We start from the raw sequence: 12,680 nt of genomic DNA on the forward strand, positions 1-12,680 counted from the left end.
AAATTTAGAGACATATCCACTCCAGATGTTTATATGGATTACTTGTGCCCCACCTGTGGTAGAGCAATCTGAGCTTGTATTGGTCTGATCAGCCACAGTTGGACACCCTGTACCTTGACTCTAACATAATGATGTCATTTTGGTCCTCTTCGAGAAAGAAGGACACCAACCAACCAACCAGGGTTCCATCTCTAATACTGATAACGTTATTATCCCTTCCAGATAGGAAGACTAACAAATCTCTGGCGTTCAGCCTGTCCTGTGATCAGGGGGACAGAAAGTAAAAGGCTTAGTTGTTTAGGATAAACATTTTTACAAATAGAATTTTAATACTATCTTAGTAGAATAACAAAGCCAATTTAGTTTTTTTTAATACTTCTTAGAAATTAGTTCGATAGTCAAATTTATTCAACTTTGTTAATCTTTATCACATTCATTTTACCACAAAGGATGGTCTTTTGACTAAGAAGTAGGCAGTAGTTCAATTCAGCCTTCTTGGCTTTGCCATTGATAGCATGTAACTTTGGGGAAAATCCTTTTAAATGTTTCTACTTTCATTTGTTCACATGTACAGCCTAAACCACTACAATTACCTAAATCCACAGGAGTGTTGTACAGCTTAATTTTTAAATCCTATGTCATCGTGGAAGAAAGGCACAAAAGATATATAAATACAATATTTATCATTATTACATTTATTTCCTTTTATGCATTATGTATGTAATTATAGAATCTGAGGGTTTAATATATGAAACTACTGAAAAATATTGTGAAAATTAAGATATTAATTTTCTAATTTTCTTCATTTAAAGAAGGTGCATTTTTATAATAAAGAGTATATCTCTTTATTGAGTGAAATTAGGATTTATTTATTCAACTCCCAGGAACGCTAGGTATTCTTAGAATTTATTAGGTATACCAAAAATATTTAAAAGGTTAAAATTTATGAGGAAGAATTAAAATTTGAATTTTTTTTTGCCATAAGAGGAAAGATTAAGGGCCATCTTAATTAGTTTAGGAACATAAATATAACATCAGCTATGCAAGAGATTAGAGGATGCATATTTAAAATGGGGCCTGAGCCTTAACTGTGAAGAATATTTTTAAAGAGTAAATGCTGCAAATTAAATTCCATTTCATTTAAATTCCTCAGGTTCCATTTCACACCCATCAGATAAGCAAAAGTGACAGAAAAGGAAAATGACAGCTACTAGAGGTGTTAGCTACAGAAAAACAGGCACTTTGGTATACTGTTGGTAGGATTGTGAATTGCTCCTCTCATTTTGGGAAGGCAATTTGAAACTGTGCCCCAAAAGTCACTACACCGGGCATATACTTGGACCCCAGTGATGCTGCTACTAGACCTGTATGTGTCTCACAGAGATCAATGTTTATAGCAGCTCTTTTTGTCATAACAAAGAACTGGAAACTAAGGGAGTACCATCAATTAGATAATAGCTGAACAAGTTGTGGTATGTGAATATAATGGAATATTATTATTTCATAAGAAGTGACAAAAAGGACAGTTTCAAAGAATTCTGGGAGGATTTTTCTGAACAGATGCATACTAAAGTGAGCAGAATCCTGAGAACAGTTTATACAATACCAACAACATTAGGAAGAAAATAAACTTTGAAAGATATAAGAACTTGTTCACTGCGAAGATCCCAATTCTAAAGAAATGATAAAGAGGCATGCTACTCAGCTCCTGACAGATGGACTTGAGACACCTTTTCAGACAAAGTTAATGTAGAAATTTGTTTTCCTTGACTAGGCATGTTTGTTACAAGGATTTTGTTTTCAATTGGGAGGCAGTGCTGGAAGGGAAAGGGGATGAGTAGATAAAACAGAAAGAAACAAACAAAAGAGGGTCATTGAAAAAATTTTAAATTCACAGACAAGAGCAGAAAGGCCAGAAGGAAATAGACTGAACAGCTTTGAAAGTAAAATGTTAAATTATTATGTACTGAAAAGGCAAAGCAAGCTGCATATAATAGAAATTCGTGATTTCATGTACAATTCCTTTTTTTGTTTTGTTTTGTTATTTTGTTTTATCTTCCTGGCCAGTGTCCTTCCAAATGTAGTCTGACCAGAGCATATGGTACAGTGGGGCTATCACCACTTTATTCTTGGCAGTAATACCTATCTTAATGCAGCCCAAACTCTTTTAAATGACTATGAATCTCTTTTAGGAGATTGCCTTGTTCTTAATCATGATGCAGTCACCAGAATGCTGTCTGCAAAGAGGATCTGAGGGAACTTGACCATCAATAGGGAATCCCTCTTCTATTTGGACCCTTTGCTGGATGTATTATATGACAATATAGCCTTTTTGCATACATGTCCATGTTTTGTACCTACCTTGATATTATTGATAAGAGTCTTTGAACAAAGTTATCCTTTTTTTTACATTTTATTAAAATTCAATATAGTTTTAAAAATAGTTCTTTTTGTTCGCCTTAGCTTTCTTTCTGAGACTAAGCCTATCTCGAGCTTTAGCATTCTTAACACGGTTTTTATAGGGCTGTGCCAGACTTTAGCATTCCTCTTACATTATTATCCATACTTCTTTCATCTGTTATCACATGTTTAAAAAATCTAAGTTGTTTGATGAATTAATTGTGTATCCGTAGTATGGTTTTAGTTAATTCTCTTTTTTTGGTCCTCAAAATTATTTCTCCATATTGTATCCTCTACCATTTGAAAGATGAAATTATCATTAAGGCAAATCAGAAACTTATTCCTGCTCTGCTTTTGGCAGAGAGAAAAATCCAGCAGTTATTCCTATTAGTTGAAGTGACCCTTCTCCTTGCCAGGGCAAAATCCTCAACAGGTGCTCTCCATCTCATCTTTCCTGGCAGACTTCAATCTCTATTGCTCTCACTCTTTCCCTTTTTACTGGTTACTTCCCTGCTGCCTATAAATGTGCCCATGTCTTCCCCCATCCTTTAAAATTCTCACATGGTCCAGCCATCCCTGCAAACTGTAATCCTTTATCTTTGCTCTCTTTTGTGTTTAAACTCTTGGAGAAAGCCATCGGTGTCTCCACTTCCTTTCTTCTCACTCTCTTCTGAACTCTGCAGTCTCACTTCCAACTTCATCAGTTTAACCAAAACTGTTACCAGTGATGCTTTAATTGACAAATCTAATAACCTTTTCTCACTCTTTATCCTTCTTGACCCCTCTGTGGCCTTCGATTCTGTCAGTCACCTTTTTCTCCTTTCTCTCTTTCCTCTCCAGATTTTCATGACGTCGGTCTTTCCTACTTCTCCTCCCTCTCTCTCTGCTTCTTCTCAGGCTGCTTTGCTGGATCCGCCTCTAGGTCACACTTGCCAACTTTGGGTATTCTCTTTGGCTCTGTCCTGGGCTTTATTCTCTTCTCCCTCTGTACTATCTCATTTGGTGATCTAATGAGCTCCCCTGGATTCAATTACCATCTCTCCAGATGATTTTCAGTTCTGTAGGGTATCATAAAAGTCTTCGTGCTGTTTTCAGCCATTAAGGCTTAAAATTGCTTTAATCTCATACCACCCGTTGCTTTTTTGGACATCTTGTACTGGATGTCTTATAGACATCTCAAACTTGACATGTCCAAATCAGAACTCATTATCTTTCCCCCCAAACACTTTCTTCTTCCCAACTCATTACTGTTAAGGGCACTGCCATCCTCCTAAGTACCATGCTCACACCATCACTGGCAACCTCAATTCTGTGACCATGTTACCACCTTAATAAATAAACTCTAGGGGCTCCCTATTATTTCCAGCATCAAATATAAGATCTCCTTGGCTTCTGAGGCCCTTCACAACCTGACCCCTTCTTACCTTTCCAGTCTTCTTACATTTCCTCTCTTCGATGATCTCTACAATTCATCAGCAACACCCTTCTTGCTCTCTGACCCTATACTCCACCTCCCAATTCCGTGTTTTTTCACTGTCTGTTCCACATGCCTATAATGCTCTCCTTCCTCACCTCCATCTTTGGGCTTCCTTCAAGGTTTTGCTTAGGGGCAGTCTCCTTTCTCCCCACACTTACGGTGCTCTTCCTCTGAGTTTACGTATATACACTTGTGTATATCTGTACATATACACTGTGTATGTATATACATATATATATATGTGTGTATGTGTGTGTGTGTGTGTGTGTATATATATGTATAGTTGTTTTACTTATTGTATCCTGTATTAGAATGTGAGCTCCTTGAGGGTAAGGACCATGTATTTTCCTTTCTTTGTATCCTCAGCTGTTAACACAGTGCCTGGTACATAGTAAATGCTTGACAAATACTTATTGACTGACTGATAATTGAAATTTCCTTTTAAATTTTCTGTTGTTGATGCCACGTCTCTGTTCCAGGGCTTGTGATTTGTCATGAATTCCTTGTCTAGTTCTTTCTGTTAAGGGAGCCTGTAACATACTTCAGTAATTATAATTTCTATTTCTGCCTCTATTGATATTCACCCACGGGTCCTCCACTATGTCTCCTCCATCTGTTTCCTGTGTACTTTCTTAATATGCAATTGTATCCACTAATGCTATTGGAGGTATGGATTGGTTTAATCTTTTTGGAAAACAATTTAGATTTTTTTAAAAGGGATTAAAATGTTTATGCCCTTTGACTTAGCAATTCCGCTATTAGGTACATACCCAAAGAGGACAAAGAACGAAATGAAAGATTTCATATGCAATGCAACATTCATACCTGCACGTTTTGTGGTAGCAAAGAAGTGGAAATAAAGTAGATGCCCATCATTTGGAAAATGGCTAAACAAATTGTGTTATATGGACATAATGAAATTTCCTATACTATAAAAATTATCAATATGAAGAATTCAGAAAATCTTGGAAAACCTTATACTAATTTATTGATAGAGTGTGAAGTAAACAGAACTAGAAAAGCACATACACAATGACTTCAAAGGTGTAAATATAGAGAACAACAATGAAAAAGAATAAAATGCTGCTGTGCAATTATAATGACCAGGCTTGTTACCAAAGAAAAAATGAGAAGGTCCGCCTTCCTCTCTTTTTCGCAGTCAAAGGACTATGAATGTAGAACATTATACATGCTGTTAGACTTGGTTAACGTGTTGATTAGTTTTGCTGAAATGCTCTTGTTAGGTACACCTTAATATCTCTTTATTTTGTGGATACATGATGTTCAGTCCCTCAATTTTATTATTATACACAGTTTTACATCTTTTATAGGTGGTTGTGTTACCTATCTGAGAGCTATCTCAGGTAAATAGTAATGGCCACTAAGGAATGAAGGACTACGTCCCAGAAATACCTGTCCAAAGGGATCAGGAAAACATGTTTCTTTCGATAAATCTTTTTGTTGAAATAGCAACATACATGATTTATTATAGACCTAAGAAATTCGTTTTTATCTTTTTTATTCCTACAAATTATTACACAAAGATTGTAGAAACAAATGTTATAACTAAACTTCAGAATTAAAAAAAACACTTGTTTTTTTGTAGCTGTTGACATGTTATTATTTTTCCTTGAAACATATCTTTGTAAACAAATTGTGGAATGAGATTTCTTCTAATCAACTTTTGTTGTCATAGAAACAATGAAGAAACCTTCTTGAAATATGTAGATACTGTGTTTATGATTTTTCTTTTAAAATGTTTTCATTTTCTTTGCCACAGCCCAATGATGATAATTACACAGAAGATCACTAGTTTGGCTTATGAGATTCACGATGGTAAGGATTTTAAGCTGAATTATTTATTTTAAATTCTTCACTGAGACTTTTTCCCTATTATTTTAGCCAAGTAATCTTTACTCTGGAAGCACTATTGCTCAGTGGACAGAGGGTTAGTCTTCGGTCAGACCTCAGACACTTATTAGGTATGTGGCCATGAACAAGTCACTTACACTTTCAGTTACCTCTAACACTAGAAGCTTTAGAAACATTGCCTGTTTCCACTTAGGAGAGGAGTTTCTATATAAAAAGTTCCCTACAACAGTGAAATCATAGGTTGATTTATAAATCAAAACAATAATTATTCTTTTTTCCTATGGCATTTTTGTAGCACTCCAAATCTCAGAAAAATCCAGAGAAGTATTTGGGAAGGATGGCTGGCTTAGATACTAGTTATTTATAGTATATCTATATGTTCATATAGACACACATGTATCTATATATATGTACACTGTACATATATTCATACATGCTAATAAATATGTGTGTATGCACAAACACACATATTAGTGACCAAAGTTAAAATCAAAGTAAAGAGTGGTAATATATTTAGAAGCAGAATAGCATAGTGGAAAGCATAGAGGATTTAGTCAGAGAACCTGGGTCAGACTCAGTTAATGTGTTAGCTAGTCTTACTGAGATGCTTTATTCTCTTTTTTTATTCTTTGTTAAAATGATTTTTATTCTTTGTTAGAACACGTCTCACTGAGTGAGAGATAACATTCAAAAATTAAGGCAATGTAGATACAAAAGCTATAGTCAAAAATAAAAATAAATAGATAAAACAATACTATCCTGCCTCCACTTTTACTTTATTACCTCATTATAGTATAGTGTAGAAGTGACCCTGGGTCACTACACATAGTAATAAGACATAAAAAGAGGACTGTACAAAAAACTGCAAATCTATTTTGTCTAGCTTGCTTAATCTTATTAAGTATATGATAAGTTCAACCTTTAATATTCAGAACAATCTTGATTCTCTGTGGTTCTTCTTGGCCTTCTTTCTGTTATTTTTTTTTCTCTCAGCATTTTCAAAAGAGATGTCTTAATTGACTGTCTCTTCTTCCTCCCCACCCCACCCCCCATATACCTATTCCTCCTCTCTCTCCTACCCTATGCCATTTGCTTTTAAAAAAAAAAAAAGGAAAGAAAATGAAAGCTCTAGTAACAAATATGCATAGTCAAGCAAAACACATTACTACATTGCCTGTGTTTGAAAATATATGTTGTAGGCAGCATCCTGAGTCCCTCACATCTTTGTCAAGAGATGGGTGGCCGGTTCCATGCTTCATCATCAGTCTGCTAGAATCATTGTTGGCCATTACATTGCTCAGAGTTGTCAAGTTCTTCATCATTTTTTTCTATATGTATAATGTTGTTGTTATTGTATAAATTGTTTACCTGGTTCTGCTCACTGTACATAGGTGTTCCCAGGTTTCATAAAAAATGTCCATTATGTCATGTTTTATAGTGCAGTATTCTATTACATCCAAATACCAAAGTTTGTTTAACAATTTCACAATAGATAAACACCCCCTTAGTTTCTAGTTCTTTCTTACAATAAAAAGAGCTACTGTATGTAATTGCTTAGGTTTCTTTTTCTTTGATCTCATAGGAGTATAGGCCTAGTATTAGTATACCTAGTTCAATAAGTATGTGTGCATAATTTTCCTGATTTTTTAGGCATAGTTCTAAATTGCTTTTGAAAATGGCTGCATTTCGTTCCAAATCGTTCCATTGACAGTGCATTAGTCTGCCTGGTTTTCCAAGGCCCCTCCAACAATTTTCATTTTCTTCTTTTGTCATTGCCAATCTTTTGGGTGTGGGGTAGGAGCTCAGTAGCATTTCTCTAATTAGCAGTGATTTGAAACATTTTTTTGTATGATTGATAGCTTGGATGTCTTCCGCTGAAAGCTATGTGTTCATGTCCATTGACTATCTAAACAGCAATAGTTCTTATTCTTATAAATTTGAATCAGTTCCTTATATATTGTAGAATGAGACTTTTGTCAGAGAACCTTGAAACAAAGTTTTTTTCTCCCCAGGTAATTTGTTTCCTTCTGATTTTAACTGCACTGGTTTTGTTTATATAGTTATAAGCATAATTTAAATTATGTTTAATTTGAAAAACTAAATTTTAAAAAGTTTATATAATCAAAATTGTTCATTTTTTGAGATCCTCTCTATCCTGTGTTTGGTCACAAACTCTTTCCATTAATTCTCTGTCAGGAGATGAGTAGCCTGCAGATGATCTTTGATCATCTGGAATCATGGTTTGTCTTTGCTAGATTAGAGTTTTGAAGTCTTTCAAAGTTGTTTTTCTAATGTGTAAAATTGTTCTCTTGATTCTGTTTACCTCACTCTGTATCTGTTTATACACTTCTTCTGGAACTATTCATTTCATCATTTTTCATGGCATAATAATATCCCATTACTTGGACATACTAGAATTTCTTTAGCCATTCCCTAATACGTGAACATTGATTTCTTTGGAGGATAGATATAGTAATTATATTTTGGGGTCAAAGGATATATGTACAATTTAGTGACTTTAGGCATAGTTCCAAATTGTTTTATAGGCCAATTCACAGCTCTACCAATACTGCATTAGTGTGCCTGGTTTCCCACAGCTCCTCCAACAATTATCATCTTAGCCTTTCTGATTGCTGTGAGTTGGAAACTAAGAGTTACTTTCATTTGAGCTTTTTCTAATTATTAGTGATTCGGAGCATTTTTTTCATATGGCTATTGTTAGCTTGATTTCTTTTCCTTGAAAACTTTGACCACTTATCTGTTAAAAAATGATTTTCTTATAAATTTGAATTAGTTCCTTAGGTACCTTGGATATGAAATTTTATAAGAGAAACTTGCTGCTAAGATTTTTCCACTTGCTTGCCTCTTTTCCTTCTAATTTTTGCTGTATTGGTTTTGTTTGGGCAAAACCTTTTTATGTAATTAAAATTGTCCATTTTATCTTCCACAATTCTCCCTGTTCCACTTGGTCATGAACTATTCCTATATCCATACATCTGAAAGCTAATTTTTTCCTTACTCTTCTAATTTGTTTATGATGTCTCCCTTTATATCTAAGTCATTTACCTGTTTGGAACTTATCTTTGAATTTGGTGTGAGATGTTGTCTTGTACCTAATTTCTTCTAGACTACTGTCCATTTTTCTTAGCAGCTTTAAAAAAAAAATCAAATAGTGATTCCTATTCCAGCAGCTGGGTTCTTTAGGTTTATCAGACATTAGATTTTCTTTGTTTTTCAACCAGTCCCAAATCATTTCAAGGCTTGCTGCTTTATAATATAGTTTGAGATCTGGTACTGCTGGGCTACTTTATTTTCTACTTTTAAAAAGCTATTTTCTTTGTAATTCTTGACTTTTTGTTCCTCAAGATGAATTTTGTTATTACTTTTTCTAGTTCTATATGATAATCTTTTTGTGTTTGCATTGATATGAAATAAATAAAGTTAATTTATGCACTGTTGTCATTTTTATTATACTGGCTTATCCTATGCCAAACAATATTTCTCAAATCATTTAGGTCTCCCTATGTTTTCAATAAAGTGTTTGGTAGCTGTATTCTATAGTCTAATTCTATAGCATTTTTCTATATTACATAGGTCTTTTAAATTGAATTTCTCTATCTACTAAGCATTGCCAATATTTATAAAGATTAGTTTTATCTTTATGCCTCTTGGAACACACTCCAACGTCTTTATTCCTTTATAGTGTCGGTTGGCAAGTCTTGTGTGATCCTAATTATGGTTTTTTGGTACTTGAATGCTTTCTTTTTGGCTGCTTGCATTATTTTTTCTTTAATTTGGAAGCTCTGGATTTTGACTATGGCATTACTAGAAGTTTTCATTTTGGGGTTTGTTTCAGGAGATGATAAGTAGATTTTTTCTATTTTCAGTCTGCCCTTTGGTTCTAAGTTATCTGGGCAGTTTACATTTATGACTCCTTGAAATATTACATTCAAGCTTTATTTTTCTGGCCATGAGGTAGTACACTGATTCTTAGATTCTTTCTTCTTGACCCATATTCCAGGTCAGTTATTTTGATAATATATACCATATAGTTTATTCTTTTTTTCAATCTTTTGATTTTGTTTAATATTTCTTATTGTCTCCTGAAGTCAAAAAGTTCAATTCTTGAGTCCAGTTTACCACCATTTGTTCTAAGGCAGGGCTGTCCAACCTTAGGTTTTTATTGCAACAATAGACAATATATTTTGATTTGCCATTTTAGTGAGAGCTCTGCGGTAGCTCAGCTTCTCTTACTAAAGCATTTATGTAAACTTCTATGCTTGTAGGCGGGCCGAAAAAATCTCACTGCAGGCTGCATGTGGCTGAAGGCCGCAATTTGGACAGCCCCATTCTAAGGTATTAATTCTCCCTGCCATTTTTTCCTCCCTATATGTTCCATTTTGTATCTCTTCTTTCATTTCTTCCAGGTACTCTTGTAGTCCTTGTGACCAGGACATTCTTTTTCTCTGAGGTTGGACTTGTGGAATTTTTCTCTTCTTCTGGGTTTACCCCCTTGAGCTTCTCTCAGTCCAAGGTATTTCTACATTGTATTTGACATTTTCTCCTGTTTATACATTTCTCCAGCCTCACTTTCCGGATTGTGGGCTTATGCTAGGGTCAAAATACACTCCTACATTCCTGAATGGTGTGGGTAGGCCCTGTTTAATCCTGAGTTCAGTGATTAAGACTAGGTCCTACTTTTTGTAGAAACTGTTTAGCCTTGTATATTGTGATTCTGGCTCAGGCTGCCTGAGTGATGGATTGAGCATGGGCTGCCTGGATCCTTGTTCAAGTACAGGTTGCCTGGATTCTGGCTCTGTTTCTTGCTTCACGTAAATCCCCTGAATCACCCCACATTGGGCACTGCACTGGTTCCTTCTCCTTGTACTTGGTATTGGGCACTGTTATATTCCTGTCTCCCAATTGTGGATGAGGATGGGGCAGGCCCTTGAATCATCTGTACTGGTTACTGCTCTTGTCCTGTTTCCTGCTTCAGATTGGGCTCCTAGATCACCTCCTTTGGTCACTGATCTCAGCTTGTCTCTTTCCACTGGTTGGGCTCCTGGGTCATTCCACCTAGGCTGTTGCTCCAGCTCCTTCCCTTGCTTCAGTTGGGAATAGGGACCCTGGGTAGTTTATGTTGGGTGCTGCCCTGGTCCACTCTCCCAGTGTGGGTCTGGCAGTTTTATATTTTACTTTCTACCTACCCTAGCTTATCTTTGTTCCATGATTTAGCAGGATTCTGCCAGTCTTTTTGTGACCACTTGGGCTGAATAGCTGATTCTTCATTGTTATTCCTTAATAGTGTATTTTTTGGAGTTTTATTGGAGTGTTTGTGGGATATGTGGGCTCTTCTAGGTCTTAGCATGTCATCTCCCCAAAATTTGTCTGCTTCTCATTGTATTATGAAGTAATACTGCTTAGAATTTTCTATCCTTCCTTCTCTGTATTGTTTTATAAATCAACTTGTACTCCAAACCATTGTTATCCCTGGTGACTATATCATCTTCTGTTGTAAAGATTGTGTCTCCCCATTGAGGTGGTCTCTTGGCCCTTTTTTGGTGGTCATCTTGTGGTGACTGTTATGTATCCAATCAGCTTTACTAAGAGATAATGTTAATCTACATCTTTAAGATTTTTACTTTTATCCACTTCTCCTTTTTGGGAGAAGTTGACAGCTTTTTAAAAAAGTGATCATGTTTGAGCTACTTAAATTATGTTCTGCTTCTCATCTTTGTCCTTTCTGCTAAGTTGGCATTAATTTTGACCTTTAACCACTTGATATTCCTAACTGAACTCAGAAAGATAATTTTGAGATGACTTCTCTTTCTATTTATTCTGTATCTATCAAGATATAGTCAATTTCATTTTTGTTATGATGATGTAATCTAGTGCTCTCAATTTCCTTTCTTGAAGAGAACATATATATTAGGCATTATTGAGACTTTTGAGTATTTTATTTTATCCTTTCAAATCATATTACAATATAATTTTCACCTTTATATTTTTCTATTTACTCATGGAAGTCATAAATATGTAAGTATATATTGACTTATTTTGAAAGATATTGCCATTTTCTTTTTACAAATTATTTACACCATCTTCTAATATGAAAGTTGACCCATAAAACTACAGTTGTATTCATGGTATTCTATTAGCTTATATTCCTCCCAAGCATAGGGTGAGATGAAGCGTCCAGTGAAATATGCTTCGTTGTTTTGGGATATAAGTTAAATCCAGCTCTATCAGTTTTTTTGTTGGCCTCTTAAAAGAGAGTGTAGGAGCTGTTTCACTACATAGAAACAACTTCATCATCATGTTCTTTGATTTCATCTATAGGGAAAATTAATATTTATGGCAGCAATTCAGTTTTTCCATTATTGTAATACCATTATTCATTGGGCAAAGATTGTCCTTTAAAAGTACTAACAGTGAACTAAACTTTATAGATAGTCTCAAGACTGATTCTTAGCAGTGTCTGTCTACCTCTCCCCTATTCTCCCAGCATCATAGCAACAGAAGAAAGGATTCATACATGATTATTTCCTGTTTATCTCAGTTTCTTAGGTTGTCATTGCCAAAAATCCATCAGCTTGTTATCACTTATCTAATTAAGAGCTACTACATACCAGCAGGCTTTACAGAGTACACAAACAGCATGTTGCTAGGTCAGTATTTTCAATTTTTTCGGTCTGGGATGCCTGCTCTACTATGGCTCACATTCCACTGTTCTGATGATCTAGGATAACATTATCAGAAGAGTAATTGTGAGGAGCAGCGATAATAATGACTCATAGTTACATAATATTTGATTTATAAAATATTTTCATCAGAAGATGGTCTATATATCATTAGTCATTCCAGTACTTAGAGCTGAGGAAATCAAGGCTCAGAAGCAGTTAAATGATTTCTGTCATGTAGCTAATAATGA

The 12,680-nt window shown here is 35.0% G+C and overlaps 1 protein-coding gene across 1 annotated transcript in view; it reads left to right on the forward strand.

The window, feature by feature from the left end:
- Positions 1-12,680, forward strand: part of MBOAT2 (membrane bound O-acyltransferase domain containing 2) — a 185,909-nt gene that overhangs the window by 126,329 nt on the left and 46,900 nt on the right. The window contains exon 5 of the mRNA XM_036753079.1: positions 5,658-5,713. Within this exon, the coding sequence (XP_036608974.1) occupies positions 5,658-5,713 (56 nt within the window). The remainder of the gene's footprint in view (positions 1-5,657; positions 5,714-12,680) is intronic.

Source organism: Trichosurus vulpecula, chromosome 3, assembly GCF_011100635.1.
Source record: "Trichosurus vulpecula isolate mTriVul1 chromosome 3, mTriVul1.pri, whole genome shotgun sequence".
Lineage (NCBI taxonomy): Eukaryota > Metazoa > Chordata > Mammalia > Diprotodontia > Phalangeridae > Trichosurus > Trichosurus vulpecula.